At 44.0% G+C, this 27375-nt stretch overlaps 1 protein-coding gene across 1 annotated transcript; it reads right to left on the bottom strand.

Annotated features, from left to right (window-relative positions):
* Cs (citrate synthase) lies at positions 1 to 25488 on the bottom strand. The gene is made up of 11 exons (XM_042698654.1): positions 25259 to 25488; positions 11755 to 11802; positions 11123 to 11230; positions 10134 to 10199; positions 9182 to 9313; positions 8745 to 8933; positions 5241 to 5440; positions 3864 to 3993; positions 3653 to 3754; positions 1973 to 2182; positions 1 to 1560 (listed from the first exon to the last, which is right to left on the bottom strand). Exons 1-11 carry the CDS (start codon positions 25298 to 25300, stop codon positions 1390 to 1392), a joined length of 1398 nt encoding a protein of 465 aa, XP_042554588.1. The 5' UTR covers positions 25301 to 25488; the 3' UTR covers positions 1 to 1389.
* Between the last annotated feature and the right edge of the window lie 1887 nt (positions 25489 to 27375).

Below are 27375 nucleotides of genomic sequence, written 5' to 3'. Positions count from 1 at the left end.
CATTGTTAATAAAAACATTTATTTTTTTTTTTATTTTTATACAGAACAACCTGAAGTTTGCATCATGACTTAACAGTTACCCAGGGGTTTTACAGTGTCCATCTCAACAGCGTGGTTCTGGGGTTTAGATTCTACACAAACACAGGCAGGGGTTTTGGGAAAAGGGGGCACAGCAGGAGTGTCTCAATCCTTTCTCAAGGAAAAGGTAGTAGAGCATTCTGAGTCACTGAAAACCTGTGCAAATGAGGCTTCTAAAACAAACACTGTTCTGTGCGTTCTTGAGGAGGGGGCAGGAGACTGATAAATAAGGGAACAATTTCTGGTGGTAGGGAATGACATGGGGAGGTTTATTATTTTGAATGCCCCCAACCCTTGGACTGGATATTCAAAAGGACCATCTCCAATCACTTCTCTGTTCAAAAAGAAATGCTAGAACCCTTTGACCATACCACAAAAGGGCTGGCCATCCCTGAGAGCTTCTGTTGTATGCGCCACAGCCTATTAATAAAGGACAAAAAAGGCCCCAGGAAACAGATCAGTGGGTAGTGGCTTGTATTCTGTAAAAGTAAAAAGCTTAGTTCACATTAAGTACTGATAAAGCCAAATAACTAAAAGACCACAGTTCAGACAGACCTGCTCAGGTCTCTGGTATGGACCAACAGGGAAAGACCTAGAGCATCCTCAGCTTGAGGCACGGCAGGTATAGAGAGCCTGGAAGGAGGTATTCAAGCAGTAGGAAACTGAATACTCCCAGGCCCTAATTTTAATGGGCAATTTTAAAAAGAGATCAAATCAAACAGTGGGTGCCACTCACAACAAGTGTGATTGATGCCTTTATGGCCACCTGGTAGTATACAAAAAAAATGGCCAAAACATGTCCAGCAAACCAATAGGTCTTTCTAGGTGTCTGTGTACAGGAGAGGAACATTAGGCTTGACAAAGCTGACAATTTAGCATTGATTCCTATGGAACTATAAGAAAAAATTCTGATCTGTTGGCCTAGAGGGCAGGGCAAAGAAGCAAAAGCTCCAGAGTGAATGCAGATTCTCCTAAATCTGCTTTGATTTGAGGGAAGAAGAGCCAGATTCTCATTCTGGAGTTGGTGGGTGGGTGGCCAACTCTAACCCATACCACATGCATTAGTCCTGGTCATCCTACAGTTGATGGGCAACTCATACTAGGCAGAGAAAGGGAGCTGGTTAGGGAAGAAAGGGGGGGAGGGGTCACTTTTCATCTTTTAAAGTCTTTGTTTATATTTTAACTTCAAACATATATTCAGTGCCTCAGATACAATTTAATCTTAAGTCTTTAAAGGCCCCATGAAACAAAAGTATACTTTATTTTTAAGCTTCCTCATTTTCTTGTAGTCAGCTTTCCACAACTCTAGTTTTACCCTGACTTAGAGTCCACAAACTTCATCAGACCATCTGTGCTCATGGATTTGGGCCTTTCTAGAGGGAAGCCTAGGGCTCGGCTCCAAATGAGCTGTGCCAGCACACCCAGTGCCCGTGACACCCCGAACAGGACTGTGTAGTAATTCATCTCCGTCATGCCATAGTACTGTAAGACAGAAGAGAAAAAAAGCTTTGTTAAAGGTTCAGAGGCAGAGCTAAAGATGTAGGTCAGTGGTAAAGTGCTTGGCTACCACAAACAAAGCCCTGGAGTCCAATTCCTACAGTAGAAGAAAAGGAGGTCTAAAGGAAGTGGTATGTACAAGTCCAGTGTGAAAGGACCCTTAGAGGCCCCATTTTCTCTTTTTCTCTAGGGACGTTGCCCAGTCAACCTTAAATAAAAATGACACTAAGAAAAGCACACATTGGGATTCTGAAAGAACAATCCCTGACCTGCCATAGACAACTTTATCAAAGGACTCTATAGGAGTCCTTTATCAAAGTCCATGCTCTGTCTCAGGGAGTTGATTTTGTACACGGCAGAATAGTAGGTTGTGTTGAAATTCGAAGGAAGGACTCACCTGAAGCAGCACGCCACTGTGAGCATCAACATTGGGCCATGGATTCTTGGCCTTGCCCTGCTCTAAGAGGATATTGGGCACAATCTTGTACAGTTGAGCAACCAGCTTAAACATGGGATCATTAGGTAGGTGTTTCAGTGCAAACTCTCGCTGACAGGAGTATCGTGGATCAGTCTTCCTTAGTACTGCATGACCATAGCCTGGTACAACCTGTAAAGGGTGAGGATAAGCAGCTGGTACTCTCAGGTAGAATTTTTTTTTTCTTTTTCTGGTATTCAGGGCTCTGCATTTGTTAGCCTGGCATTCTACCACTTGAGCCATACTACCAACCTGTCTTATTACTGGTTATTTTTGGAAATGGAGTCTTTCAGACTTTTCTTCCTGAGTTGGCTTTGAACTAGGATCCTCTAGACCTCAAGTCTCCTCAGTAGCTAGAATTATAGGCATGAACCACTGGTGCAAGACTAGAATGTTTCACCCCTAAATCCTAAATGAGGGAAAAAAATTCTTTGTCTACTTTAGGGACTACCTCCCCACCCCCCCCCCTTTTTTTTTCTTTCCTTTGGTGTCTATCCTGGGCCTGAGTGCTGTCCCTGAGCCTCTGTGCTCAAGACTAATAGTCTACCACTTGAGCCACAGTGCCACTTCCAGTTTTTGAGTGGTTAATTGGAGGTTAAGTGTATCACGGAGACTTTTCTGCCTCATATGACTTCAAACCGCAGTCCTCAGATCTTAGCCTCAGATCTTAGCTAGGATTATAGGCATGAGCCACCAGCACCTGGCACCCTGAGCTTTTTTGCTTAAAACAAACACTGAACCATTTGAGCCACATCACTACTTCTGTTTTTTTTTTCCTTAGTAGTTAACTGGAGATACTTTCCTGCCTAGGCTGGCTTCAAACCACAATCCTCAGATCTCAGCCTACTGAGTAGCTAGGATTTACAGGTGTGAGCCATCGGTGCTTGGCTTTTTTTTGCCAGTCGTGGGGCTTGAACTCTGGGCCTGGGCGCTGTCCCTCAGCTCTTCAGCTCAAGGCGAGGGCTCTACCACTTGAGCTACAGTGCTACTTCTGGTTTTCTGGTGGTTTATGGGAGATAAGAGTTCCACGGACTTTCCTGCCCAGGCTGGCTTTGAACCTTGATCCTCAAATCTCAGCCTCCTGAGTAGCTAGGATTACAGGCATGAGCCACCGGAGCCTGGCTTGGCTTTTTTTTTGAGACAAGATTATGCTATGTTGCACACACTGGCCTGAAATCTAATAGCCCAGAGTAGTCTAGAACATGTGACCTGACTCTCCTGCTTCAGTTTTCTGAGTGCTGGTATTATAGGTGTGTGCCATCTTGCCTGGTTCATTGTTTTTTCCTTTTTTTTTTTTTTTTTTTAACTCTGGGCGGGCCTGGGCGCTGCCCCTGAGCTCTTCAGCTCAAGTTGAGTACTCTACCACTTGAGCCACAGCGCCACTTCTGGTTTTCTGGTGGTAAATTGGAGATAAAAGTCTCATGAACTTTCCTGCCTGGGCTGGCTTTGAACCGTGATCCTCAGATCTCAGCCTCCTGAGTAGCTAGGATTATAGGTGGGAGCCACCAGTGCCTGGCTGTTTTTTTACTTCTTAATCATTCCAATGCAACTGCAGGATTTGGCTCTATGCTTCTTTCATAGTTGCTAAGCATCTCTGCTTACCCGTCCTGAGTTGAGTGTGTTCCAGATGTAGTCTCGTAACTTCTCATCTGACACATCTTTGCCAACTTCCTTCTGCAACTGTGTTAGCCAGACAAGTACTTCCTATGAATAAGGTTTGGGGAGAAAAGGACTGTCAATATAGATGCCAGGATCAGGAAGAAAGCATGTGGGCGAGAGAAACACAGATCAGGAAAGAAAAAAAGTATTATACCTGATTTGCCAATCCATGTAGAGGCCCCGCCAGCCCATTCATGGCTGCTGCAAAAGACAAGTAAGGGTCTGAAAGGGCACTGCCCACCAAATGGCTGGTATGCGCACTTACATTGCCACCCTCATGGTCACTATGTGGAAGAAATATAGACAAAGGAAGGGAAGATTATAAAAACACAGAACCATGTTTTATGGGTTTACATTAGCCTATAGCTAGTCAATTGATACCTAAACTCCTGTAACAAGACAGCCTAATCTTATTATTAGCTTTTGTGCATTAATCCACAGACCTATAAGAATTACTGTGTGCCAGCTCCCTAACTCTCCCCAGCTTTTTTTTCTACACTTCCAATATTTTTCTTCCAGTTTTGAGGATCAAACCCAGGGTCTTCCACATGCTAGGAAAATATTCCACCACTGAGCTAACCCCAGCCACAACTTCAGTTTTTATTTTTATTTTTTGGTCAGTCATGGGGCTTGAATTCTGGGACTGGGCGCTGTCTCTCAGCTCTCCAGCTCAAGGTGAGCACTCTACCACTTGAGCCACAGCAACACTTCCAGTTTTCTAGTGGTTAATTGGAGATAAGAGTCTCACAGACTTTCCTGCCAGGGCTGGCTTTGAACCACAATCCTCAGATCTCAGCCTCCTGAGTAGCTAGGATTACAGGCGTGAGCCATTGGAGCCCAGCACCCCTTCAGTTTTTAATAGCAACTGCCAGAAGAGGGCGCTCCTGGAAAGCTAAAGGAACACCTACTATTAATAGACAGTTCTCCTCCTCCCAAATAGAAGTATCATCTAATCTTAAAATGGTTTTAGTAATTTCCACAGGTTTTATTTTTTTTTTTGGTTGTTGTTGTCACCAGTCATGGAGCTTGAAATTTTTTTTTTTTTTTTTTGTCGGTCGTGGGGCTTGAACTCTGGGCCTGGGCATTTTCCCTCAGCTCTTCAACAAGGCGAGCGCTCTACCACTTGAGCTACAGCGCCAATTCCTGGAGCTTGACATCTTTTACTCAAGACTAGGGCTCTAGCATTTGAGCCACATCTCCACTTTTAGCTTTTTTTAGTAGTTAAATGGAGATAAGAGTTACAAGTACTTTCTTGCCTGGTCTGGCTTTATACTGTCATCCTCAGATCTCAGCCTCCTGAGTAGTTAGGATTACAATGAGCCACTAGTGCGCCCAGCTTCCCCCAGGTCTTTTGACCTTTCTTCCTTACCAGGCCACTTTTTTTTTTCCTCCCTTGAATGGCCATTATGACAATATTTCTGCCTCCTTACAGCAGATCATCTCTTCCAGTATAAGAACATTAAGGAGTTAAAAAAAATTTTTTTACACCAATCCAGGTACCTGGTGGCTATGGTTTCTGGATCTAGCTCACCTGTGGATGGTGAGGTACAAACGCATAAGCTCAGTAAACTGAGCATCAGTATAGCCTAACATGTTGGTGAAATTGTGGGACCAGTCCAGCTTAGAATCAATGGCCCCAATACTGCTTCCCTCCCTGTAAAGATTCCGGTAGATCTTCGCTGCAACACAGGGTAGCTTTGCGATCAGATCCATACAGTCTTCATAAATCAACTGATGACAGAAAGGAAGATGGAGAAAAAAACGGAATTATGAGCAAAGAAGAATTAGGCAGTTGATAATCTTTGTCCTACATAGACTGGGTTACATAGGTTCATGGGTAGATACTGGGTAGATATTTTATATATGTTTCAAAATATGGAATAACAAAATACCACCTACTAAATAAACCATTATGACAAATACTAAATGTGCCAATATGGGGGTTGAACTGAGGGCCATGTACTCATTCTTGCTTAGCTTTTTCACTCAAGGCTGGCACTCTATCATTTGAGCCACCTCTTCACTTCCTGTTTTTTCCTGGTTAATTCTTCAACTCTTAGTACTCAGTTAAATGCCAAACTCAGGTATGAACTCTGATGTGTTTGTGATCTTTCCCACTATAATATGCACCATATTTTAATCTCTCCTAGTCTTGGGCTTGAACTCTGATCCCTGAGCTTTTTTTCAAGGCTAGCATTCTACCACTTGAGCCAGAGCTCCACTTCCAGCTTTTTGGTGATTAATTGGAGATAAAAGTTTCATGGACTTTCCTGACCAAGCTTTGAACCACGATCCTCAGATCTCAACCTCCTAAGTAGCTACGATTACAGGTATGAGTAACTGGCACCCAGTTTAATCATTAATTTTATTTTTCATCTTCCAAAGAAAATTCACTAATTAGGCCAAGGGTCAAGCAGTACTATTCAACTATCATTGCTAAAGAAGCTTCCACTTGGCTAGGTACCAGTGGCTCATGCCTGTAATTCTAGCTACTCAGTTACTGAGATCTGAGAACTGAGTTTTAAAGCCAACCCAAGGAGACAAAGCTGAAAGACTCTTATCTCCAATGAACCAGGCAAAATGCCAGAAGTAGCAGAGTGGCTCAAGTGGTAGAGTGCCAGTCTTTTTTTTTTTTTTTTTTTTGGGGGGGGGGAGGTCGGTCGTGGGGCTTGAACTCTGGGCTTGGGTGCTGTCTCTCAGCTCAAGGGAACACTCTACCACTTGAGCCACAGCACCACTTCCGGTTTTCTGGTAGTTTACTGGAGATAAGAGTCTCACAGACTTTCCTGCCTGGGCTGGCTTTGAACTGTGATCCTCAGATCTCAGCCTCCTGAGTAGCTGGGATTACAGCCGTAAGCCACCAGTGCCCAGCTTAGAGTGCCAGTCTTAAATGGAAATGCTAAGTAAGGCCCTGAGTTCAAGCTCAGGACTGACAGAAACAGAGAGACAGACAGACAGAGACAGATAGACAGAGACAGACAGACAGACAGAAAGACACAGAAGCTGGCTCAACTCTTGCAACTTACAAGATTATGCTATTAATGTTATTAAAAATGTTATTAAAAACCCAGCTGAGCAGAACATCAGTACTTATGCTTGCAATTCTAGGTACTTAATAGCTGAGAGATCTAGAATATCTCAAAGCTGGCTGGATGCCAGTCCGAGCAGAAAAGTCCATGAGACTCTCTCTAATCACTCAGCAAAAAGCGGACTGGAGACATGGCTCCAGTGGTGGCTCATTAGCCATAAATAAACAAGCTGAGACTGCAAGGTCTTTATTCAAGCCATAATATGAGTGTGAGGGAGGGAGGGAAAGAGGGAGAGAGAGAGGGAGGAAGGGAAGGAGATGAACTGATTGTGGCTATGTCTATAATTTCAGCCTTTGTAACTGAGGGAGCAAGCTCTCAAGTTCCAGGCCCAACTGGTCTACATGAGACCTTATCTCAATATAAACACAAAACAAGAACAAAACAGCTGAAGCTATCATATAATTCTACTTAAATACCTCATAATTAATCTAGACAGAGAAAAGAACTCAAATAGTATGTCTGACTTTTGAGAGAGGCTAGACAACAATCCTACTCAGGAGGCTGAAATCTGAGAATCATGGTTTAAAGAGAGTCCAGACAGCTAAGTCCAAGAGGTTGGCTCAAAGAAAGTCCAGACAGATAAGTTCAAGACACTATCTCCAGTAAATTAGCAAAATGCTAGATTGAAGACAGGGCTTAGGTGGTAGTTGTGAGCAAAAAAGGGAGAACGCAAGGCTCTGAGTTGAAGCCCGAGTACTGGCACACACACATTAAAAAATATAAGTATCTAATATTTATCTATATGTAAATATATATAATATATAATGTATATATTAAATATAGCACCGAGTTATGAACATTGGTTACAAGCACTCCAGGAAATCTGCGAAGTCCTGAAACATTTATCTCAACGCAGTTACTGACATTAAGCATGCAGCATGCTTAGATGCCTCAAAAATACCTTACAGGCATCTATTACAAAATAGGAAAAAGTAGTTTCTCCCTCCTTTGTGGCAGTCAAGGCAAACAGCAGCTTGATAATACCAGTGGCTCACACCTGTAATCCTAGCTTCTCAGGAGGCTGAGAGCTGAGGATCCCAATTCAAAGCCAGCCCAGGCATGAAAGTATGTGAGACTATTATTTCCAATTAACCAGCAAAAAGTTGGAAGTGGAGGTATAGTTCAAGAGGTAGAGTGCCAGCCTTGAGCAGAAAAGCTAAGGTCCAAAGTGCTCTTAAACTTATGGGCTCAAGTTGGGCAGGGAAGGTGGCTTAGTGGTAGAGTTCTTGTCTTGCATGCATGAGGCCCTGGGTTCAATTCCTCAGCATCACATAAGCCGAAAAAGCCGGAAGTGGCGCTGTGGTTCAAATGGTAGAGCACTAGCCTTGAACTAGCCTTGAACTAAAGAGTTGAAGGACAGCGCCCAGGCTGAGTTCAGACCCCACAACTGACAAAAAAACAACAACAAAACAAAACAAAAACAAAAACAACTTATGGGCCCAAGTAATCTTAAGTAATGGGGACTACAAGAATGCACTACAATGCTAGTTAAACAAAATACTCTAACACAGAGTTGGCATAGGCAAGGTGTGGTGATTCATAATTGTAATCCTAGCACTAGGAAAGGTGAGCCAGGCCATACTATATAGTACAAGGTTTTCTCAAACAAAACAAAAATCACTAAAGTGTTCCCTAAAAAGGAATTCTTTCTTCCCATATGACCTATTTCCAAACAAGAAACAAACTTCATAGTTTGCTTAGCTGGCATTCCTCTTGCTTGTAAGATTTCTCAAAGTTCTCCTAATCTGGAGAAGTGGGAGAAGGAAATGAACCTCTGGAGCTAGAGTAAGCTCAACCACTGAATCCAGCTTTCTAAAATATTACATAAGTTTCTAGAAAAACTCAAGTAATAATCTTCCTAAAAAGGCTATAATCTCTTTTCTCTCTCCACACTTAAGTCCTCTGAATCCCCATCATGAACCAATCACCCATCCCAAATTTCCTACCTCCCAGTACTTGGTTCGGTTGATACCCTCTGCATATGCCCGGGCAAAGTTACTTTCACTGTTGAGGGCTGTTATAGCTGCACTGAACTGAGACATTGGATGTAGATTGGTGGGAAAGTTGTCCAGCATAGTGACCACATGAGATGGCAAAGCTGCTCTCTTTGCCCATTCCTGTGACAGCCAAGATACCTATGGAAAAGGAGATGCTGGTCAGGATACTAGCAAAGAAAAGGAGAGAAATTAAAGAGCAATGACATCTGTAAAGAAAACCTAAGAGCATGTATATAACCCAATCCACTTTAGTAGCAGTCCTCTGCCCATTCCTACCCCTCGCTGTATGTTTCCATAAACCTTTACCCACAGCCAGATCAGGATTAACCGTCTAAGATTAGAGAAAGGCAAAGAGGGGGACAGGAAGGGATAATGTCCTGCTGTACCTGTTGTTCTGTTGGGATCTGTCCAGTTACCAGCAGCCAAAATAAGCCTTCAGGGAGAGGTTCTTCCCCACCCTTAGCCTTAGGCAGCTTTTTCTGGCATTCAGGGATACTATGGCCTCTGAAACGAATACCCTTGATGGGGAGAAGAGTAAGCATTACATAATACTATATAACTGACCAGTTTTACTCATAATACACATTTTTTATCATTATCAACATCATCATCATCATCATCATCAAAATCATCTTTTGCCAGTCCTGGGGCTTGAACTCAGGGCCTGGGGACTGTCCCTAAATTTCTTTTGCTTAAGGCTAGCACTTGAGCCACATTGACACTGCTGGCTTTTTCTGTTTATGTGGTACCGAAGAATCCCAGGACTTCATGCAAGCTAGGCAAGCACTCTAACACTAACCCATATTCCCAGTCCTTAACTTTCAAAGTTAAAACCTTCATATATTTACTTCAGCTTTTGTATTTTAATATACTGAAGTAAATTTATTCGAGTTCTATGCCTTCTATTGTATTCCAAAATGTAAAAATGCTATTCTAACCTGCCCTTTTATTTTTTTTGGGGGGGGGAGTGGGATCAGTAATGGGGGCTTGAACTCAGAAACTCATACTTTTCCTTGTTTTTCTTTTTGTTGTTCAGAAGCTGATGCTTTAACACTTGAGCCACATCTCTACTTCTGGCTTTTTGCTGGTTAAATGGAGGTATGACTCACAGATTTGTCTTTTGGGGCTGGTTTTGAACTACAATCCTCAGATCTCAGCCTCCTCAGTAGCTAGGATTACAGGCATAAGCCACTGGCACCAGTCTCTAATCTACACTTATAATCCTATTCTGTTAAAAAAAAATTAAAAGTGGTGCAGTGTGTTGTTCTAATCTGTACTGGTCTAATAATGTGGTTGGTAAACTCAATGATTATCAGTGATTGCCACGAGGCACCTTACCTCATCAGGATCAAGAACTGATGTTTCATATACAAGACCCTTCATGCCTCTCATGCCACCATACATCTAAAGAAAAAAAGAGGATGTGACCAGTAGACAGATGATTCATAATACAGCATGTCAGAGCTTCATGGAATTTGAGAGAGGAAATTTATTTTTAGATTTGCAGGACTTCAGTGAGGGGAAAGATTTCTATGGAGTTAAATTACTGAAAATATTATTATTATTATTATTTGTTATTATTATGTCAGATGTGAGGCTTGAACTCTAGGCCTGGGCGCTGACCCTGAGTTCTTTAACTCAAGGTGAGTGCTCTACCACTTGAGCCACAGCTCCACTTCCAGTTTTCTGGTAGTTAATTTGAGGTAAGAGTCTCACGGACTTTCCGGCCCAGGCTGGCTTTGAACGTGATCCTCAAGATCTCAGCCTCCTGAGTAGTTAGGATTACAGGCGGAATTACACTGGCGCCCGGTCATAAATGAAAATTTAAAGTTGAGAAGTTACTATCTTTCTTTAATGTGTCTGTCTCTAGCTTATTTTATTAATTATATTTTTTTCTCTTACCCACTTATAACTTCTCCCAACTCCCAATCAAAGTATAGCATGAGATTACAGGGGAATGCAAAGGATACCAATGCTAAAAACTGCTAGCTGAGTTGAGTTTCTCAAACTCTTAAAGCTGGAGAAGTTATCCTAGTGGGACCATGGTTTAATTGGATGTCTGGAAGAACAATAACTCAAAAGACTCAGTCCTGGCTATAATGATTGAAGGCTGAGAGCAGGACTAAAAACTACATTCATCCTTCCCATAGGTGAATTACATTAGGCTTGATCATTAAAGCTGCATAGACAAATCTAATCTCTAATGAACAACATAAGTCCCACTATTTCTTAGTATGGAATGGAATGTTTGAAAGCAATCAGTGAAGAGAATAGTACTTTTGCTGAAACACATTACAGGGATACTTTTCCCAGCTAAGACCTCTTACCATGTCCACAGTAATTTGGCCCACCACTGTCTTGCCATGTTGCTGCCTGAAGGCCTTAATTCTGGCTTGTTCCTTAGGTATCATGTTAGCTATTATATCTTTCAAGTTCTAGAAAAAGAAGAAAGAATAGGCCAATCAGTAAGTTGTATGAGATTTCTTCCTGTAAATAGGCATATATAACTGTTCTTTAGCATTTTGCTTTATCAGTAGGGAAGCCTGTTCAAATACTTTGTCTAGATAGATGAAGGTAAAAGAATTAGGAAGGGGTAAAGTGGAAGTAGGGCTCAAGTGTCAGAGCAAATGTTCTATATATAGAACAGAAGAATCTAATAGATGATGGAAATGGTTGCACAGTAATGTAAATGTTCTTATTGCCATTAACTATAAATAATTAGAAGCCAAGTATGTTGGTGCATATCCATGATTACAAGACTCAAGTAGCTGAGACCAGACTAGGTTATATACCAATATCCTGTCTTTAAAAAATAGTCATATAATCGTTACAATAATGACAATAAAAGATACTTCCAGGAGACTCAGGGTAACACGTTGAATGGTTGCCAAATGCTCTGTTCCAGGGTCAGATTTTGTGTTCTGTATCAGTGATTTTGTGTTCCTTTTCCAAATCTTACCGTAGAAGCACTAGCATGCCGGGCAGCCAGAACAAGACAGGATGCATTCTGCAAAGAAATAAAAACAAATCCTTATGTAACAGACATAAACAGTTTGGTGTTACCTCCAGAGACAACAGCAGGTTTAACTCTGCTTCTTCTATCCACAGCATCACTAACATCTTCTCATATCAACTGGGTTCCTGGGCAAGAGAGCTTTTACAGTATCTAGCACATGCAGATCTGGTAATTGTTCTGAGAGGAAAACAAATGAGGAAACTGAGCAATTAATGTTATTACTTTTTTAGCAGCACTTGAACTCTCCAGTCTAGGAGAGACCACCCATAGGCAGCAGACAGCCATTCACAACAGTAATCCTAGAAAAAGCAGCAAGAAAAAATACCAAACAAAGAAGCAACTGATAGAAGACTAAGAAAAACAATAGATAATGCCAACATTCAGGAGCGACTCAGCCTCAATTTTCCTAAAGAATGCCAAGAGAAAATAATTAACCTAGGAGGGGTGGGTGGGTGCATAGTGGTAATGACTTACAAAGAGGGCAAAATAAAGACATTTTCAGATTAAAAAAACTAAGTTTATCACCTATATAACCTGTACTTTAGGAATACTGTGTGTGTGCTGGTAGTAGGACTTGAACTCAGGGTCTCATGCTATCTTAGTTTTTTCCACTCCAAGCTGGAGCTCTAAGAGATGAGAATCTCTGAGATTCTTATCTAGCCCCCAGCATTTGGCAACTACAGGAAGTTTTTGTTTTGGGTTCTTTTGTTTTTCATTTTTTTGTTTTGGTTGGTTCGAGGGGCCTGAACTCTGGGCCTGGGTGCTATCCCTCAGCTCTTCAGCTTAAGGCTAGCACTCTACCACTCGAGCCACAGCACCACTTCCAGCTTTTTTCTTTTTGCTTATGTGGTGCTGAGGAATCAAACCCAGGGCCTCATGCATGCAAGGCAAGCGCTCTACCACTGAGCTACCTTCCCAGCCCATAGTTGTGGGGCTTGAACTCTGTCTGGGCCTGGGCGCTGTTCCTGAGCTCTTCAGCTCAAGGCGAGCGCTCTACCGCTTGAGCCACAGCACCACTTCCTGTTTTTCTAGTGGTTTACTAGAGATAAGAGTCTCATGGACTTTCCTGCCCGAGCTGGGCTGTCTTTGAACAGTGATCTTCAAGTCTCAGCCTCCTGAGTAGCTAGGATTACAGGCGTGAGCCAATGGCGCCCAGCTTGTTTTTTGTTTTTTTTGGGTCCGGTACTGGGGCCTGAACTCTGGGCCTGGGTGCTGTCCCTCAGCTCTTCAGCTCAAGGCCAGCACTCTACCACTTGAGCCACAGCGCCATTTCCGGCTTTTTTCTTTTTTCTTATGTGGTGCTGAGGAATCGAACCCAGGGTCTCATGCATGCAAGGCAAGCACTCTACCACTGAGCCACCTTCCCAGCCCCCTCCCCCCCACTTTTTTTTTTTGGTTGGTCGTGGGGCTTGAACTCTGGGCCTGGGTGCTGTCCCTCAGCTCTTCAGCTCAAGGCGAGCGCTCTACCACTTGAGCTGCAGCGCCACTTCCAGTTTTCTGGTGGTTTATTGGAGATAGGAGTCTCACAGTCTCTCCTGCCCGGGCTGGCTTTGAACCGTGATCCTGAGTAGCTAGGATTACAGGCGTGAGCCACCAGTGCCCGGCCCCCTCCCTTTTTTTATAGGAAGTTTTAAACATGTATTTCAAGCCAGGTATATTGATATATGTCTGTAATTTAGCACTTGCACCAAAGTAGAAGGACCATGTATTTCACGCCAGCCTAGACTACATAGTAAGACTATCTCAAAAAGCCAAAAGGGATATAGTTCAAGAAAATTATTTACACTTGGAAGCATGGCTCCAGTGGTTAATGTGTGTGCCTGGCAAGTTCAAACTCCACTACCACACACACAAACACACTAAAGCTATATCCAAAAAAATGGGTCTTAGCTACTCAGGAAACTGAGATTTGAAGATCATGGTTTCAAAGTCAGTCCAAGCAAGAAAGTCTGTAACATTGTTATTTTTAATTAATAACCCAACAGCCAGAAGTGAAATTGTGGCTTAGGTGAGTGCTAGCCATGAGCAAAAAGCTCAAGGACAGGACCCAGGCCAATTTCAAGCCTCAGAAGTGCTACCTAAATAAATAAATAGTTTGCATTAGCTAAGCATTGATGGTTCATGTTTATAATCATAGCTGCCATATAGGAGACTGAAATCTAGAGGATTCTAGTTTGAGGCCAACTAGGAGAGAAAAGTCCATGAGACTCCATCTCAAAAATTAACCAGCAAAAAAGCTGGGCTAGTGGCATATCTCAAATGGTAGAGTACCAGCTGAGCAAGAGGCCCTGAATTAAAATGAAAAAACAAAAAAACCTGCACTATTTTGAAGATAGTGAGATAGTCAAAGAAAGCCTTGTTTATCATAAAATTGAACCAGTAGCTGGGCACTGGTGGTTTATGCCTATAGCTATTCAGGAGGCTGAGATATGAGGACTGTGGTTTGAAGCCAGCCCAGGCAGAAATGTCTGTGAGATTTTTATCTCTGATTAATCACAGAAAAAGCTGGAAGTGGAGCTATAGCTCAAGTGGTAGAGTGCTAGCCTTGAGCCCAAAAGCTCAGTGACAGTGCTCAGGTCCTCAGTTTAAGCCCTAGGACTGGCTTGCACACAAGCATGCGTACCCGTACCCGTACCCGGACCCGGACCCGTACCCATACCCATATTCACACCCACACCAACAACAAAGGATCACAGAGAATTTCAATTTAGGCTAGCTTGGTATGCACAAAGAAAACAAAAAAAAGAAAAAGAAAACACAGGTAATAACAAGGTGTTTTCCCCTCCCAGTCCTACGCCATTGTCCCTGAGCTGCTTTTTGCTCAAGGCTAACACTCTACCACTTGAGCTACAGTGCCACTTCCAACTTTTTCTGTTTACTGTTTATGTGGTACCGACCAATCAAACCCAGGGCTTCATGCATGCTGGGCAAGCAGTCTACCACTAAGCCACATTCCCAGCTCCAATAAGGCCAATTTTAGAGTTAGTCAAGTAAACTACAGGAAATTATTTTCTTGAAAGCATCTTAGAATAAAGCTGAGTTCAACAGATATTTTTTAGAAATGTGGCTCATCTGTAATCCTAACTACTCAGGAAGCTGAGATCTAAGACATAACAGTTTTAAGCCAGCCTGAGAAGACAAATATGAGATTCTTTTTTTTTTTAGGTCCAGTCGTGGGGGCTGGACTCTGGGCCTGGGCTCTGTCCCTCAGCTCTTCAGCTCAAGGCTAGCGCTCTACCACTTGAGCCACAGTGCCACTTCTGGCTTTTTTTCTTTTTGCTTATGCTAGGGAATCGAACCCAGGGCCTCAGGCATGCAAGGCAAGCGCTCTACCACTGAGCCACCTTCCCAGCCCAAATATGAGATTCTTAACCTGTAATTATCCTGCAAAAAGCCAGAAGTGGGCTGTGGCTTAAGTAGTAGAGTGCTGACCGACCTAGTTTGGAAAAAAATTCAAGTGGGAGTTAAAGTTCCTGAGTACAAGCCCCAGTATGGTAATCAATCAATCAGTCAAGATAATAAAGAGCCAGGTGCTATTGACTCACTTGTAATCCTAGCTACTCAGGAGGCTGAGATCTGAGGATCACAGTTCAAAGCCAGCCTGGGCAGAAAAGTCTCCATGAGATTTTTATCTTGAAGTAGGTACTCAAAAACTGGAAGTGGCCAGGCACTGGTGGCTCACACCTGCAATCCTAGCTAGTCAGGAGGCTAATGTATGAGAATCAGGGTTCAAAGCCTGCCCAGGCAGGAAAGTTCATGAAACTTTTTATCTCCAATTAACCACCAGAAAACCAGAAGTGGAGCTGTGGCTCAAGTGGTAGAATGCTCACCTTGAGCTGAAGAGCTCAGGAACAGTGCCCAGGCCCAGAATTCAAGCCCCACAAACAACAACAAAACAAAACAAAAAACAAAATTGGAAGTGGAGCTGTGTCTCAAGGTGGCAGAGCAAAAGAGCTCAGGGACAGCATCCAGGCCCTGAGTTCAAGCCCCATTACCTGAATTAATTAAAATAATAAAGGATTCTCATCCATGAGGACCCACTGGCCACCAAAGAAAGCTCTGACTGTCTTTGTTTAGTATATTCAGTTCATATTCACTGATGGGACAAGCAGATTATAAACCTGAGTCAGTCTTGAACTTCTACCTCCCACCCTTACCCTGGAGGTGTGGCAGTTTGGAGTTTGGCTTCTGATTTCATACCACGTGTAGCTTACTGAGACAGCAGCTGTCAGGTGAGTCAGGCAGTCATTGCATTAGATAAGCTCCTTCATGAAAGATGGTGAACACTGATTCTAAGCACTAGGGCCTGGCTTGAAGAGCTGCCAGGATTCTTTCTCAACAGTATTGGAGTGGGAGGCTTTTTCAAACTTTATATGCTATCATCACCCAAAAGAACACCTGTAATGAGTTTGTTATTATTTGTCTTATTTGTTTGAAACAAGTCTCTCTAGGTAGACCAGGCTGGCCTGGGACCCTCTCTCTCTACCCTTTAAAAGCACAGACCATAGCTGGAAGTGGTGCTGTGGCTCAAGTGGTAGAGCACTAGCCTTGAGCTGAAGAGCTGAGGGACAGCGCCCAGGCCCAGAGTTCAGGCACCATGACTGGCTCCCCCTCCCCCCACAAAAAAAAACAAAGAAAAAAAAATAAAAGCACAGACCACCTTGCCCAGTGAAGTTTTCTCTTAGTGACACAGTGGGCTAGAGATCTCAAATGTGCTGAGATAGAAAAATATACATGAAAGAGAAAGTGTCTTTTAAAGGGCCAAGAAAGAAAAAGACTAGTCTTTTGAAAATTCTGCCAAAGACTTGCCTATAGTATTATAGTTCTTAAGACTATTCCTGAAAAAGGACATTGCACAAATCAGTTATCAAGTATGAACTTCTCCTCCAAATTCTGGGATCTTATCTGGATAACCACCTACTTAATAACATGGTTATTTTCCTCTTACTCCTCAAGTCTGGTCCACATGAAGGCTCCTACTACAGGGGAAAAGATAACTTTTTTTTTTGGGGGGTCAGTCGTAGGGCTTGAACTCTTGGCTTGGGCATTGTCCCAGAGCTCTTCAGTTCAAGGGGAGTGCTTTATGACTTGAGCCACAGTGCTACTTCCGGTTTTCTAGTGGTTTATTGGAGATAGAGTCTCCCGGACTTTCCTGCTCAGACTGGCTTTGAACCTTGATCTCAGGCTCCTGAGTAGCTAGGATTACAGGCATGAGCCACCGGTCCCCAGCTCTTTTTTTTTTTTTTTTTAAGCTGGTCCTGGGACTTGAACTCAGGGCCTGGGCTTGTCCCTGAGCTTTTTTGTGCTCAAGGTGAGCCCTCTACCACTTGAGCCACAGCACCCTTCCTGCTTTTTCTGAGTAGTTCATTGGAGATAAAGAGTCTCAGAGACTTTCCTGCCCAGGCTGGCTTAGAACCACAATCCTCATATCTCAGCCTCCTAAGTAGCTAGGATTATAGCACCAGGCAAGATAAGTTTTCTTTGAGTCTCCATCAAAGGCATATCAGAAGCTCCAACATTAAAAACATGAGAGATGATCTTGGTACTAACAGGACTACGGTGCGTGCTTATCAACACAAGAGCTTGCCAAGCCAGGACAAGTAGATGGAACAAAAGTACTTTCCAAGCTGGGTTCTGGTAATATATCTCATTTTTTCCAAATAACTGGTATGGAAAATCTTGTGTTACAGCGGCTTCTAATGTAAAACAAAATTACTTCAGGAAAAAATAAAACAAAACATAAATTCCCCAAACTTAACCTAGGACAAAGGTTCCTTTCTTCTCAGAACCAGGTCAGAGAACTAAAGCCATTTAATGTCTGCTTTTCACAATGGTTGTACTACAATGTTTAGTCAGGTCACTTACTATCCTACGCAGAGTTTTCTTCAAATCTCCTATTTTGACTTAATATCCACAGAAATTTTCTTAATAATTCCACCTATTATTTTCAAAGTATCTTGCCTAAGGATTCACTAATTATTCAGAAAAATACAAGAAACACCAATCAAGCCTCAAAACTGAAAAAAAAGCAGAATCATAAATTTTCATTTCATTATAATCTTTTGTTCTTTAATATTTATTGAACATCAAATTATATAAATTATATGTATGCTTAGGATATAGTAGTGAATAAAATTTACAGGATCTGCCACTTGAATTATCTCAGCAATCATAAATCATTTTCTCATTTATACTAGGAGACCTAACAAGTTTTGGCTAATACATTGTTTCAAGAATGTACAAGAGGGCTGGGATGTAGCTCAGTGGCAAAGCGCTTGCCTAGCAAGTGCAATGTCCTGGGTTCGATCCCCAGTACCAAAAAAGAAAAGACAAAAAAAAAGAAATACAGTTAAGAATGTACAAGAGGGCTGGGAAGGTGGCTCAGTGGTAGAGCACTTGCCTTGCATGCATGAGGCCCTGGATTTGATTCCTCAGCACCACATAAGCAGAAAAAAAGCCAGAAGTGGTGCTGTGGCTCAAGTGGTAGAGCGCTAGCCTTGAGCTGAAGAGCTGAGGGACAGTGCCCAGGCCCAGAGTTCAGGCCCCATGACCGACCACAAAAAAAAAAAAAAAAAAAAAAAAGAATGTACAAGAAATTAAGGTATTTGAGGAGGAAAAAAAGCCTATGAAGAAAAAAGTAGAGAAAACAACTTAAACCAGGTGCAGGTGGTCTGTTCCTATAATCCTACCTACTCAGAAAGCTGAGATCTGAGAATTACATTTGAAGCCCTGTAGGGCAGAAAGGTCCATGAGACTCACATTTCCAATTAACCACTAAAAAGCTGGAAGTGAAGCTGTGACAAGTGGTAGAGCACTAGTGTTGGGGGAGGGGGGAGAAGCTTTGGGACAGCACCTAGACCCTTAGTTCAAGCTCCAGATTGGCACATATGCCCTGCCACCCACTCACAAAAAAGCTTAAAGCACTCTGCTAATTAGAACAGCTTTGTTTTGTGTTGATGCAATCAGACCCAGGGCCTTGCTACATGCAAGGCAACCGTTCTACTCTGAGCTACATTCCCAGTTTTTTATTTTTATTTACTGTTGGTTGTGGGGCTTGAACTCAGTCTCTGGGCGCTGTCCCTGAGCTCTTTTTGTTCAAGGCTAGTGCTCTACCACTTGAGCCACAGCTTCACTTCCAGTTTTCTGGTGGTGAATTGGAGATAAGTCTCAAGGACTTTCCTGCATGTTAGCTTCAAACTGTGATCCTCAGATCTCAGCCTCCTCAGCCACCAGCACCTGGCTTCAGCCTTTGATTTTTGAGATAGATTCTACACATGTGGTCTAAACTGGCCTTAACTCATGATCTTCCTACCTCAGCTTTCCAAGTATGCCACCATATCCAATAGAACAATTCTCAAGTCTATTTTATTTTTGTACAGGTCCTGAAGACTGAACTCAGAGCCTGGGCATTATCTCTGAGCTTCTGTGGTCAAGGCTAACACTATACCACTTGAACCATAACTCACTGAAGACAATTTTTTGTTTTTGTTTGTACTGAGGCGTTAGTCTTGCCAGGCTGTCACTTGAACCATACCACTTGAACCATACCTCCAGCACTGTTTTTTGCTGGTTACTTCTGAGATAGGGTCTTAGGAACTTTTCTGCCTAGGCTGGCCTCAAACGTCAATCCTTTTGCCTTCATCCTTGAGTAGCTAGGATTACAGGCCCGGATTTAAAGTAAAAAAAAAAAAGGGGGGGGGCGAGGGGAGGGAGATTGAAAGGGATAGGAAGGGGAAACAAAGGAGGAGGCAACAATGCTTGATAAAGAAGGAGGAGTGCTGGGAAGGTGGTTCAGTGGTAGAGCGCTTGCCTTGCATGCAGGAGGCCCTGGCTGGATTTCTCAGCACCACATAAGCAGAAAAAGTCGGAAGTGGCGCTGTGGCTCAAGTGGTAGAGTGCTAACCTTGAGCTGAAGAGCTGAGGGACAGCACCCAGGCTGAGTTCAGGCCCCACAACCAACAAAAAAACAAAAACAACGAATTGTACTGGGAACTGAACCAAGGGCTTTAAGTACACCAAGCACATACTTTATCAATTGAACTACATCTCCAACCATTTTTTTTTTCTTTCTTTTGCTGGTTCTGGGGCTTGAACTCAGGGATTAGCAATTTCATTTGGCTTGCTTGTTCCAAACTGGTGCTTTAATACTTGAACCACATCTCTAGCTTGGCTTTTTTGGGGGGGAGGGGAGAGGGAAAGGGATAATGAGACTTGAACTCAAGGGCCTGGGTGCTGTCCTTTAGCTTTTTCATTCAAGGCTGGCATTCTACCACTAAGCCACTCCTCTATTTACAGTTTTTTTGGTGGTTAACTGGAGATAAGAGTGCAAGGACTGGGGGGTGGGAAGGTGGCTCAGTGGTACAGCGCTTGCCTTGCATGCCTGAGGCCCTGGGTTCAATTCCTCAGCACCACATAAGCAAAAAGAAAAAAGCTGGAAGTGGTGCTGTGGCTCAAGTGGTAGAGCGCTAGCCTTGAGCTGAAGAGCTGAGGGACAGCGCCCAGGCCCAGAGTTGCAAGGACTTTCCTGCTTACTCTAGGTTTGAACAGTGATCCTTGGATCTCAGCCTCAGGAGGATTATGAGTAGCTGTGATAGTGAGTGTGAGCCAGCAGCATCTGGCTCAGCCTGGTATTTTTGCTGGTTAATCAGAGATGAAGTCTCAAGGACTTTTTTTTTTTGCTTGAGCTAGCTTCAAACCACGATCCTCCAATCTTAGCCTTCTGAGTAGCTAGAATTACAGGCATGAACAGTCAATTTTCAAAATAATCACCACCAACAAAAAAATCCAAACCCTCAAATTTCCTATATTACATGCAACAAAGGCATAAATGGTCAACTGAAGCACATTAAAAAAAATAAATAAACACATGTTTCCAGATCCTGTCTTATACTTCTGCTGAATCAAAAACTGAAGGTACCTGCAAGTTAAAGAAGCATCCCAGATGAAAAAGCCCACTGTGAGTTTACAGACTATTAAAATGGCCTCACAGGGCTGGGAAGGAGGCTCAGTGGTAGAGCACTTGCCTTGCATGCCTGAGGCCCTGGGTTCGATTCCTCAGCACCACATAAGCAAAAAGAAAAAAGCCAGAAGTGGCGCTGTGGCTCAGGTGGTAGAGTGCTAGCCTTGAGCTGAAGAGCTGAGGGATAGTGCCCAGGCCCAGAGTTCAGGCCCCACGACTGGACCCAAAATAAAATAAAATGGCCTCACATTCTAAGAACACAGAATTTAAGGCACTTGGACACTTGGAAGGAATGAAAAGTAAACACTAATGAAGATATATTGCGAAAGTTGCCTCACTACTGTTTTAAACTACATGTCCTACTCTTTTGGAGACTGAACTTGGCCTTGCATTTGCTAGACAAGCACTCTGAGTTTTGCCATAGTTACCTCCTTGCTCCTTCCTTCCCTTTCCCCTTCTCTCTTCCCTTTCCCTCCTCCCTCTCTTCCTTCTTTGTGCCAGTCCTAGGACTTGAACTTGGTGTCTGAGTATTGTACCTGAGCTTTTTTGCTCAAGGCTAGCACTCTACCACCTGAGCCACAGCTCCACTTCTGGCTATTTAGGTGGTTAATTGGAGATTAAGAGTTTCGCCGGGCGCTGGTGGCTGACGCCTGTAATCCTAGCTACTCAGGAGGCTGAGATCTGAGGATCACGGTTCAAAGCCAGCCCGGGCAGGAAAGACTGTGAGACTCCTATCTGCAATAAACCACCAGAAAACTGGAAGTGTCGCTGCAGCTCAAGTGGTAGAGTGCTCGCCTTGAGCTGAAGGACAGCACCCAGGCCCAGAGTTCAAGCCCCACGACCGACAAAAAAAAAAAAAAAAGTTTCTGACTTTCTTGCCAGGTTGGCTTAGATTCTCAGATCCTCAGATCTCAACCTCCTGAGTGGCTAGGATTACAGGCACGAGTGACGTAATCCTACAGGTGCCATATGCACACAGCAATGCCAAAGCCTTTTAAATTTTATCTTTGTTTTCAAAATAGGGCCAGTCTTGCCCAGACTGGCTCCAAACTCAATTCTCCTGTCTCTAGCTTCAGAATAGCTGAGATTACAGGGCTTGCCTCACCATGCCTGGTTCCTACTCAACTCTTAAGGAATTTGTGGTCTTATTAAGATCTACCAAGTCTAGATTCCTATGTGCTGCATATATGAGTTTCTAGGAATCAGGAATGACAACATTCCCTTTTCTACCTGCTTCACTGCCCCCATTCTGTCTTTATTGTGTCCTTATGTGTTCATTTACCTGCTACCAACCTAAAAGCCACTAGGCAGAATAAATGTAGTCATGCAGCAACTAGTACTCCAAAGGCTCCCCTGCACTGCTCATCTTTAGTTTAGTGCCAAGAGTAATAGGCCAATATCAAACTGAATGCGCTGTGATCTGAGCTCTTGTCATTAAGAGTTTTGGGTACTAAGCCTAAGTACTTGATAAGACAAAACAGACTCAGTCTTGTTTAAACCAGTTTCAGAATAGGGCTTGGAAGAGATATGTAGTGCTGTTAAGTTTGCTGTGAAGAAATTGTGGTGTTTATTTAAAGGCCTTGAAAAAATATAGAAAATTTGGAAATGTCTTTGGATTGATTTTCTAAAAATTTCAAACATCTTAGTTTGGAACAACAATTGGTAGTGGTACAAAAATAACTCCCTTTAGAATGGTCGTAGTAGTTAATGCCTGTAATCCCCATTTGGTAGGACGACACAGGAATATCAAGAGTTCTAGGCCAGCCTGGGCTACATATTGAGATCCTGACTCAAAAAAAAAAAAAAAAAAATCTAACAATAAGAATCAAAATGTCAGGGAACAGTAAGTACTTTTCGGTCAGAAGACTACTTTGCCTCTTTTTGTATTTCTCTTTCCCTCCCCCCACCCCTCTCATAGGCCATGGAGCTTAAACACAGGGCCTGGGCCCTGTCCCTGAACTTCCTTCTTTCCTTTTTTTTTTTTGTAGGTCGTGGGGCCTGAACTCTGGGCCTGGGCACTGTCCCTCAGCTCTTCAGGTTAAGGCTAGCGCTCTACCACTTGAGCCACAACGCCACTTCTGGCCTTTTCTGCTTAAGTGGTAATAAGGAATTGAACCCAGGGCATCATGCATGCAAGGCAAGCATTCTACCACTGAGCCACATTCCCAGCCCTTCGTGAACTTTTTCACTCAAGGCTAGAGCCTTGAGCCATAGCTTCACTTCCAGTTTTCTGGTAATTAGTTGAAGATAAGAGTCTCACGAGGGCTGGGATGTGGCAAAGCGCTTGCCTAGCAAGTACAACATCCTGGCTTCGATCCCCAGTACCAAAAAGAAAAAGACAAAAACAAAAAAGAGTCTCATGGACTTTCCTGCCCAGGCTGGCTTTGAACCACAATCTTCAGATCTCAGCCTCCATAGCAGCTACAATTACAGGTGTTAGCCAACAGCACCCAACCTACTTTGCCTCTTCATAAAGCTTATTATCTTCATATTAAAAGTAAAAAAAAAATCTATTAGCAAATACAACTACCAATTAAGCTTCAGGCTCATCTAGACAGCTCAGTGGGGTGAGACCAATACTTATCTGCTGATTTTCAGTTCCTGGCCATACTGCTTAGTTCTCAGGAAACACCAAGCCCTGAGTTTGTTGGAGTTTTCCAGTTCCAAGGGTCAAAAGCTTTCTAATGGCTTTTGATAGTTTTCTAGAATCTTCTAAGGTGAAAGTAAAATGATAACTGTTATCCCAAACAGTAGTCATGTTATCCCAAAAAGTACCCTAAGATCCCCTAGGGACTTATGAGATAAATCTAAAGGCTTTTTCAATTTCATTTGTGGGATTAGTCTATCTGGCCAGGGTTAGTAGCTCTGGAATGAGCTAATTATAGTGTCCCCTATTCCGCCAAACACTGTCTAGAACTTTGCTTCATTTCCCAAGAGGTTTCCTTACCCTGTTCCCTGGCAGCAGGAGTAGCACCAGCCAACTAAGTCAAGTATCTCCCAAATGATCAGTCTCTACCTTGTTGCTGGGTGTTTGGAAAAACCTTAAGTTAAAACCTACAGGTTTGCTGGGCCCCAGTGGCTCACGCCCGCCTCCTAGCTACTCAGGAGACTGAGATCTGAGGATCACGGTTCAAAGCCAGCCCAGGCAGGAAAGTCTGTGAGACTCTTATCTCCAATAAACCACCAGAAAACCGGAAGTGGCCCTGTGGCTCAAGTGGTAGAGCAGCAGCCTGAGCTGAAGAGCTCAGGGACAGCATTCAGGTCCACAGTTCAAGCCCCTCCACTGACAAAAAACAAAAAAACTACAGGTTTCACTTCACCTCTTGCCAATCAGAGCAAACAAAAACCATTCTAATGGTTTCCTTATCCCTTAGGGTATCCCAGCTTCCAACTGTCTGCAGAAGTGAAAATCTAAGTAATTTGAAGTCAAGGTCACTTGTGGGACTGTCCCGCTCAGATTAGAGGGCCAGGACTTCTTCAGCACAGTGGTTTCTCTGTTTAAAGAGCCAAGTTATCCAAAGCCAAACATACTGGCAATTTGAAGTTGGAGGCATCATTACCTGAAACGATATTTCTAGGATCTTAAAGAAATACATGTCAAGTAACGGGCCCCAATGCATTCTTGGGAGACACATGAGAGAGGAAAATTAACAGCAAAACCTAGGCAAGCCAAGTAGTAAGATTGGCCATGTGACCTTGGCTTTATTACCTCCTCACTTACTGGTCGGCCCGCAGTTTGGTGGAACCACCTTTCAGGTTCTTTCTCCAATCACGCGCGATAATCAAGCAGAAGGTGTCACGGAAATGCCTCACCCTACTCAAGCTCCTCCTATATAAAGTGTAAGAGTTCCCAAGGACAAAAGAGGAGTTGGGCGTCCCACTTCTTTACGAGAAACTGCAATGGCTTGATACGGGTCACTCAAGGTTCCAATAATTAGGCTGGAGAAGTGGAAACCGGTAGTTCAGGAACTGACAAAAGCCTTCCCTACAAAGCACGGCCAAAACTGGCCACCGTTCCAGCTCAAGCCCAGTGACAGAGTGAGCACATCTGCTCATTCCATCCCTCGCCCCTCCCCCAAACAGTTCTTTCTCCACTCCCCCCCCCCCCCCCAACTCCACCGGAACGACTCCTTCGGGTTTCTACCAGCCATTCCCGACCTGGCTCCGGCGTCCCGAGACACGCATTCCCGCCCCGCTCCCACCGCAGACCAGGATGCTGACAGGAGGGTCGCCTCCCACCCCCACCACGCCCCGCCCCAGACTGCAGCGGCCTGCGGCAGTTCGCTTCACTCCCGGGAGCCAGCTGCTCAGAGCAGCGCAGCGCAGCACATGGGCCTGGGGAGCTCGGGCTGGCGGCCGACCAGGAGCAGGGCCCCTTTAAGGCGCACAGGGATGCGCTCCGGTGTGGGAGGGAGACCCGGACGCCGAGGGCCTCCGGTCGCTACGGCCCCACCCCAGGACGCCGCGCTCCGTCCTCTCGTGGCTCACCTTGGCTCCCAACAGCCGGGCTGCCGCAGTGAGTAAAGCCATGACGGGCCTATCCTGGGTTCTGGTGGGAAGGGAAGGAAGGGAGAGAAGCTGCGGCAGGAACGGAGCCGCAGCCGCTGCACCAGACACCGCGCCAACCCGTGGACAAGGTTGAAAGGAGGCGACCGGGGGGACGGGTAGACAAACCGACGACGGCGCCCGGCCCGGGGTCCTCAGCGAGGGCCCGCCCCTAGATTGAGACCCACCCCTCCCCTCTCAGGGGATTCACCTCTGGCTCGGTCATTGGTCCATTACGGAAGAGGGGCGGGACCTAAGCCGTTGACAGCTGTTTCGGCCGGGGTGATTGGACTATAGGGATTAGGCTAATTAACGGTAGAGTGGGCGGGGGAGGAATTGAAGGTGTCTAAGGATATGCCTGAGAACTCAGTTAACTTCCTTTTTTTCCTTTTACCCTTAACATGTTTGGGGTTAATTCTCCAGAGAATACTAAAGACAAAGCTCCAGGACTCGACTTTTGAAGGTCAACTCCTTAATAAACTGTCATGACAACTGATCAAGGCCTGGGCCTATTCTTCCTACCTCCCCGGCATGTTTTCTTCTCTCCTCCTCTTCCTCCTTCTTTCTCTCCACCCCCCCTCCCCTCTCTCCTGCCTTTCCCCCTACTTATGGAGGTGGTCCTGGAGCTTGAATTTAGGTCCTGGACACTGTCCCAGAGCTTTTCTACTCAAGGCTAGCCATCTACCACTTGAGCCACAGCTCCACTTCCAGCTTTTTTTGGTAGTTAATTGGAGATCTGTCTCATGGACTTTCCTGCCCAGGCTGGGTCTGAACAGCAATCCTCTGATCTCAGTGTCTCTAGGATTACAGGTTTGAGCCACCAGCTCCAGGCTTTGGCATGCCTTCTTGAAGAATGTCTATGGTTAATGACTTGATGTCCATGGGGTGATAAACATATGAAAAAGAAGTGTATGACACCAGAAGTAGACTTGGTGGAGATCGTTTGAAGCCAGCAGAGGCCAAGGTATTACAAATACCAGAAGACTCCAACAAGTGAAGAAAAACAACAAACATAACATGAATAGCTAGTACTCTTTGCGTGCTGAAAGTTCTTTAATGCCACCAGAAACTCGAAGTCATCCAAATTCTGCCTTAGTATGAAAGTATCCTGGGTCTGTCACTCCAGTGGTGTAAACCCAGCAAGCCCATACCTCATTTAGCTACAAAGATGAGGAGCAGCATACCTATCCTTTGGCACACCTACCCTTTACAAAAATCAGGCAATAGGCACACTCCCTTTTTGTCATCTCATTCATTCCCATAGGGCCTCTGGACCACTTGTCCTACTTGGCTATCTTCTATACTCTTATACTCTCATCGTCTGGGATGTTCCCCTGGAGGCCCATGGCACTAAAATGACCCAGGATACTAAAGTAATCTTCCTCTTTAATTCCTCTACAAGGACCAGGACCTCAAAACTTTTTACCTCTCTAAACCTATTTCTGCCTAAGGGCAGAGAGTAGTTGACTCAAGGATCAGACACCTTATCTACAAATCTCAAGCCCTAGTGAACAATCCTTTTATCTACCCAGGTTGCAATAATGAAGAGCAGAGGTCTCAGAATCCATCTAAACCAAGTCTAGACAGACTTTAGTTTATAACTTAGCCAGGCAAGAAAAAAAAAGAATACCCTTATTTCGTCTTTCCAAGATGTTTTTGTTTTTTGTTTTTTTGGATTTGTTTTTGGTCCGTTGTGGGGCTTGAACTCTGGACCTGAATGCTGTCCCTGAGCTCTTCAGCTCAAGGCTAGTGCTCTACTACTTGAACCACAGCAGCACTACTGTTACTTCCAGTTTTCTGGTGATTAATTGGAGAGATGAGTCTCTGGACTTTCCTCCCGGGCTGGCTTTGAACCATGATCCTCAGATCTCAGCCTCCTGAGTAGCTAGGATTACAGGTTCCCAAGTTTTCTGATGGCCAGACTCATGCCTACTAAACAATGCTTCTCTAGCCTGGGAATCAGATAGGTAGTTATTAGGAAAGAGAAGCTATATAATGCTTCAAAGAGGCACTGACCTCAACTGCCCCTCCAGTAACTTCAAAGCTTCAATGTTCAATAT

This window comes from Dipodomys spectabilis, unplaced genomic scaffold (genome assembly GCF_019054845.1).
Source record: "Dipodomys spectabilis isolate Male_0828 unplaced genomic scaffold, ASM1905484v1 ptg000234l, whole genome shotgun sequence".
In the NCBI taxonomy this organism is placed as follows: domain Eukaryota; kingdom Metazoa; phylum Chordata; class Mammalia; order Rodentia; family Heteromyidae; genus Dipodomys; species Dipodomys spectabilis.
The sequence above is the reverse complement of the archived record's forward strand: the minus strand, read 5'-3'. Positions and strand labels throughout refer to the sequence as shown.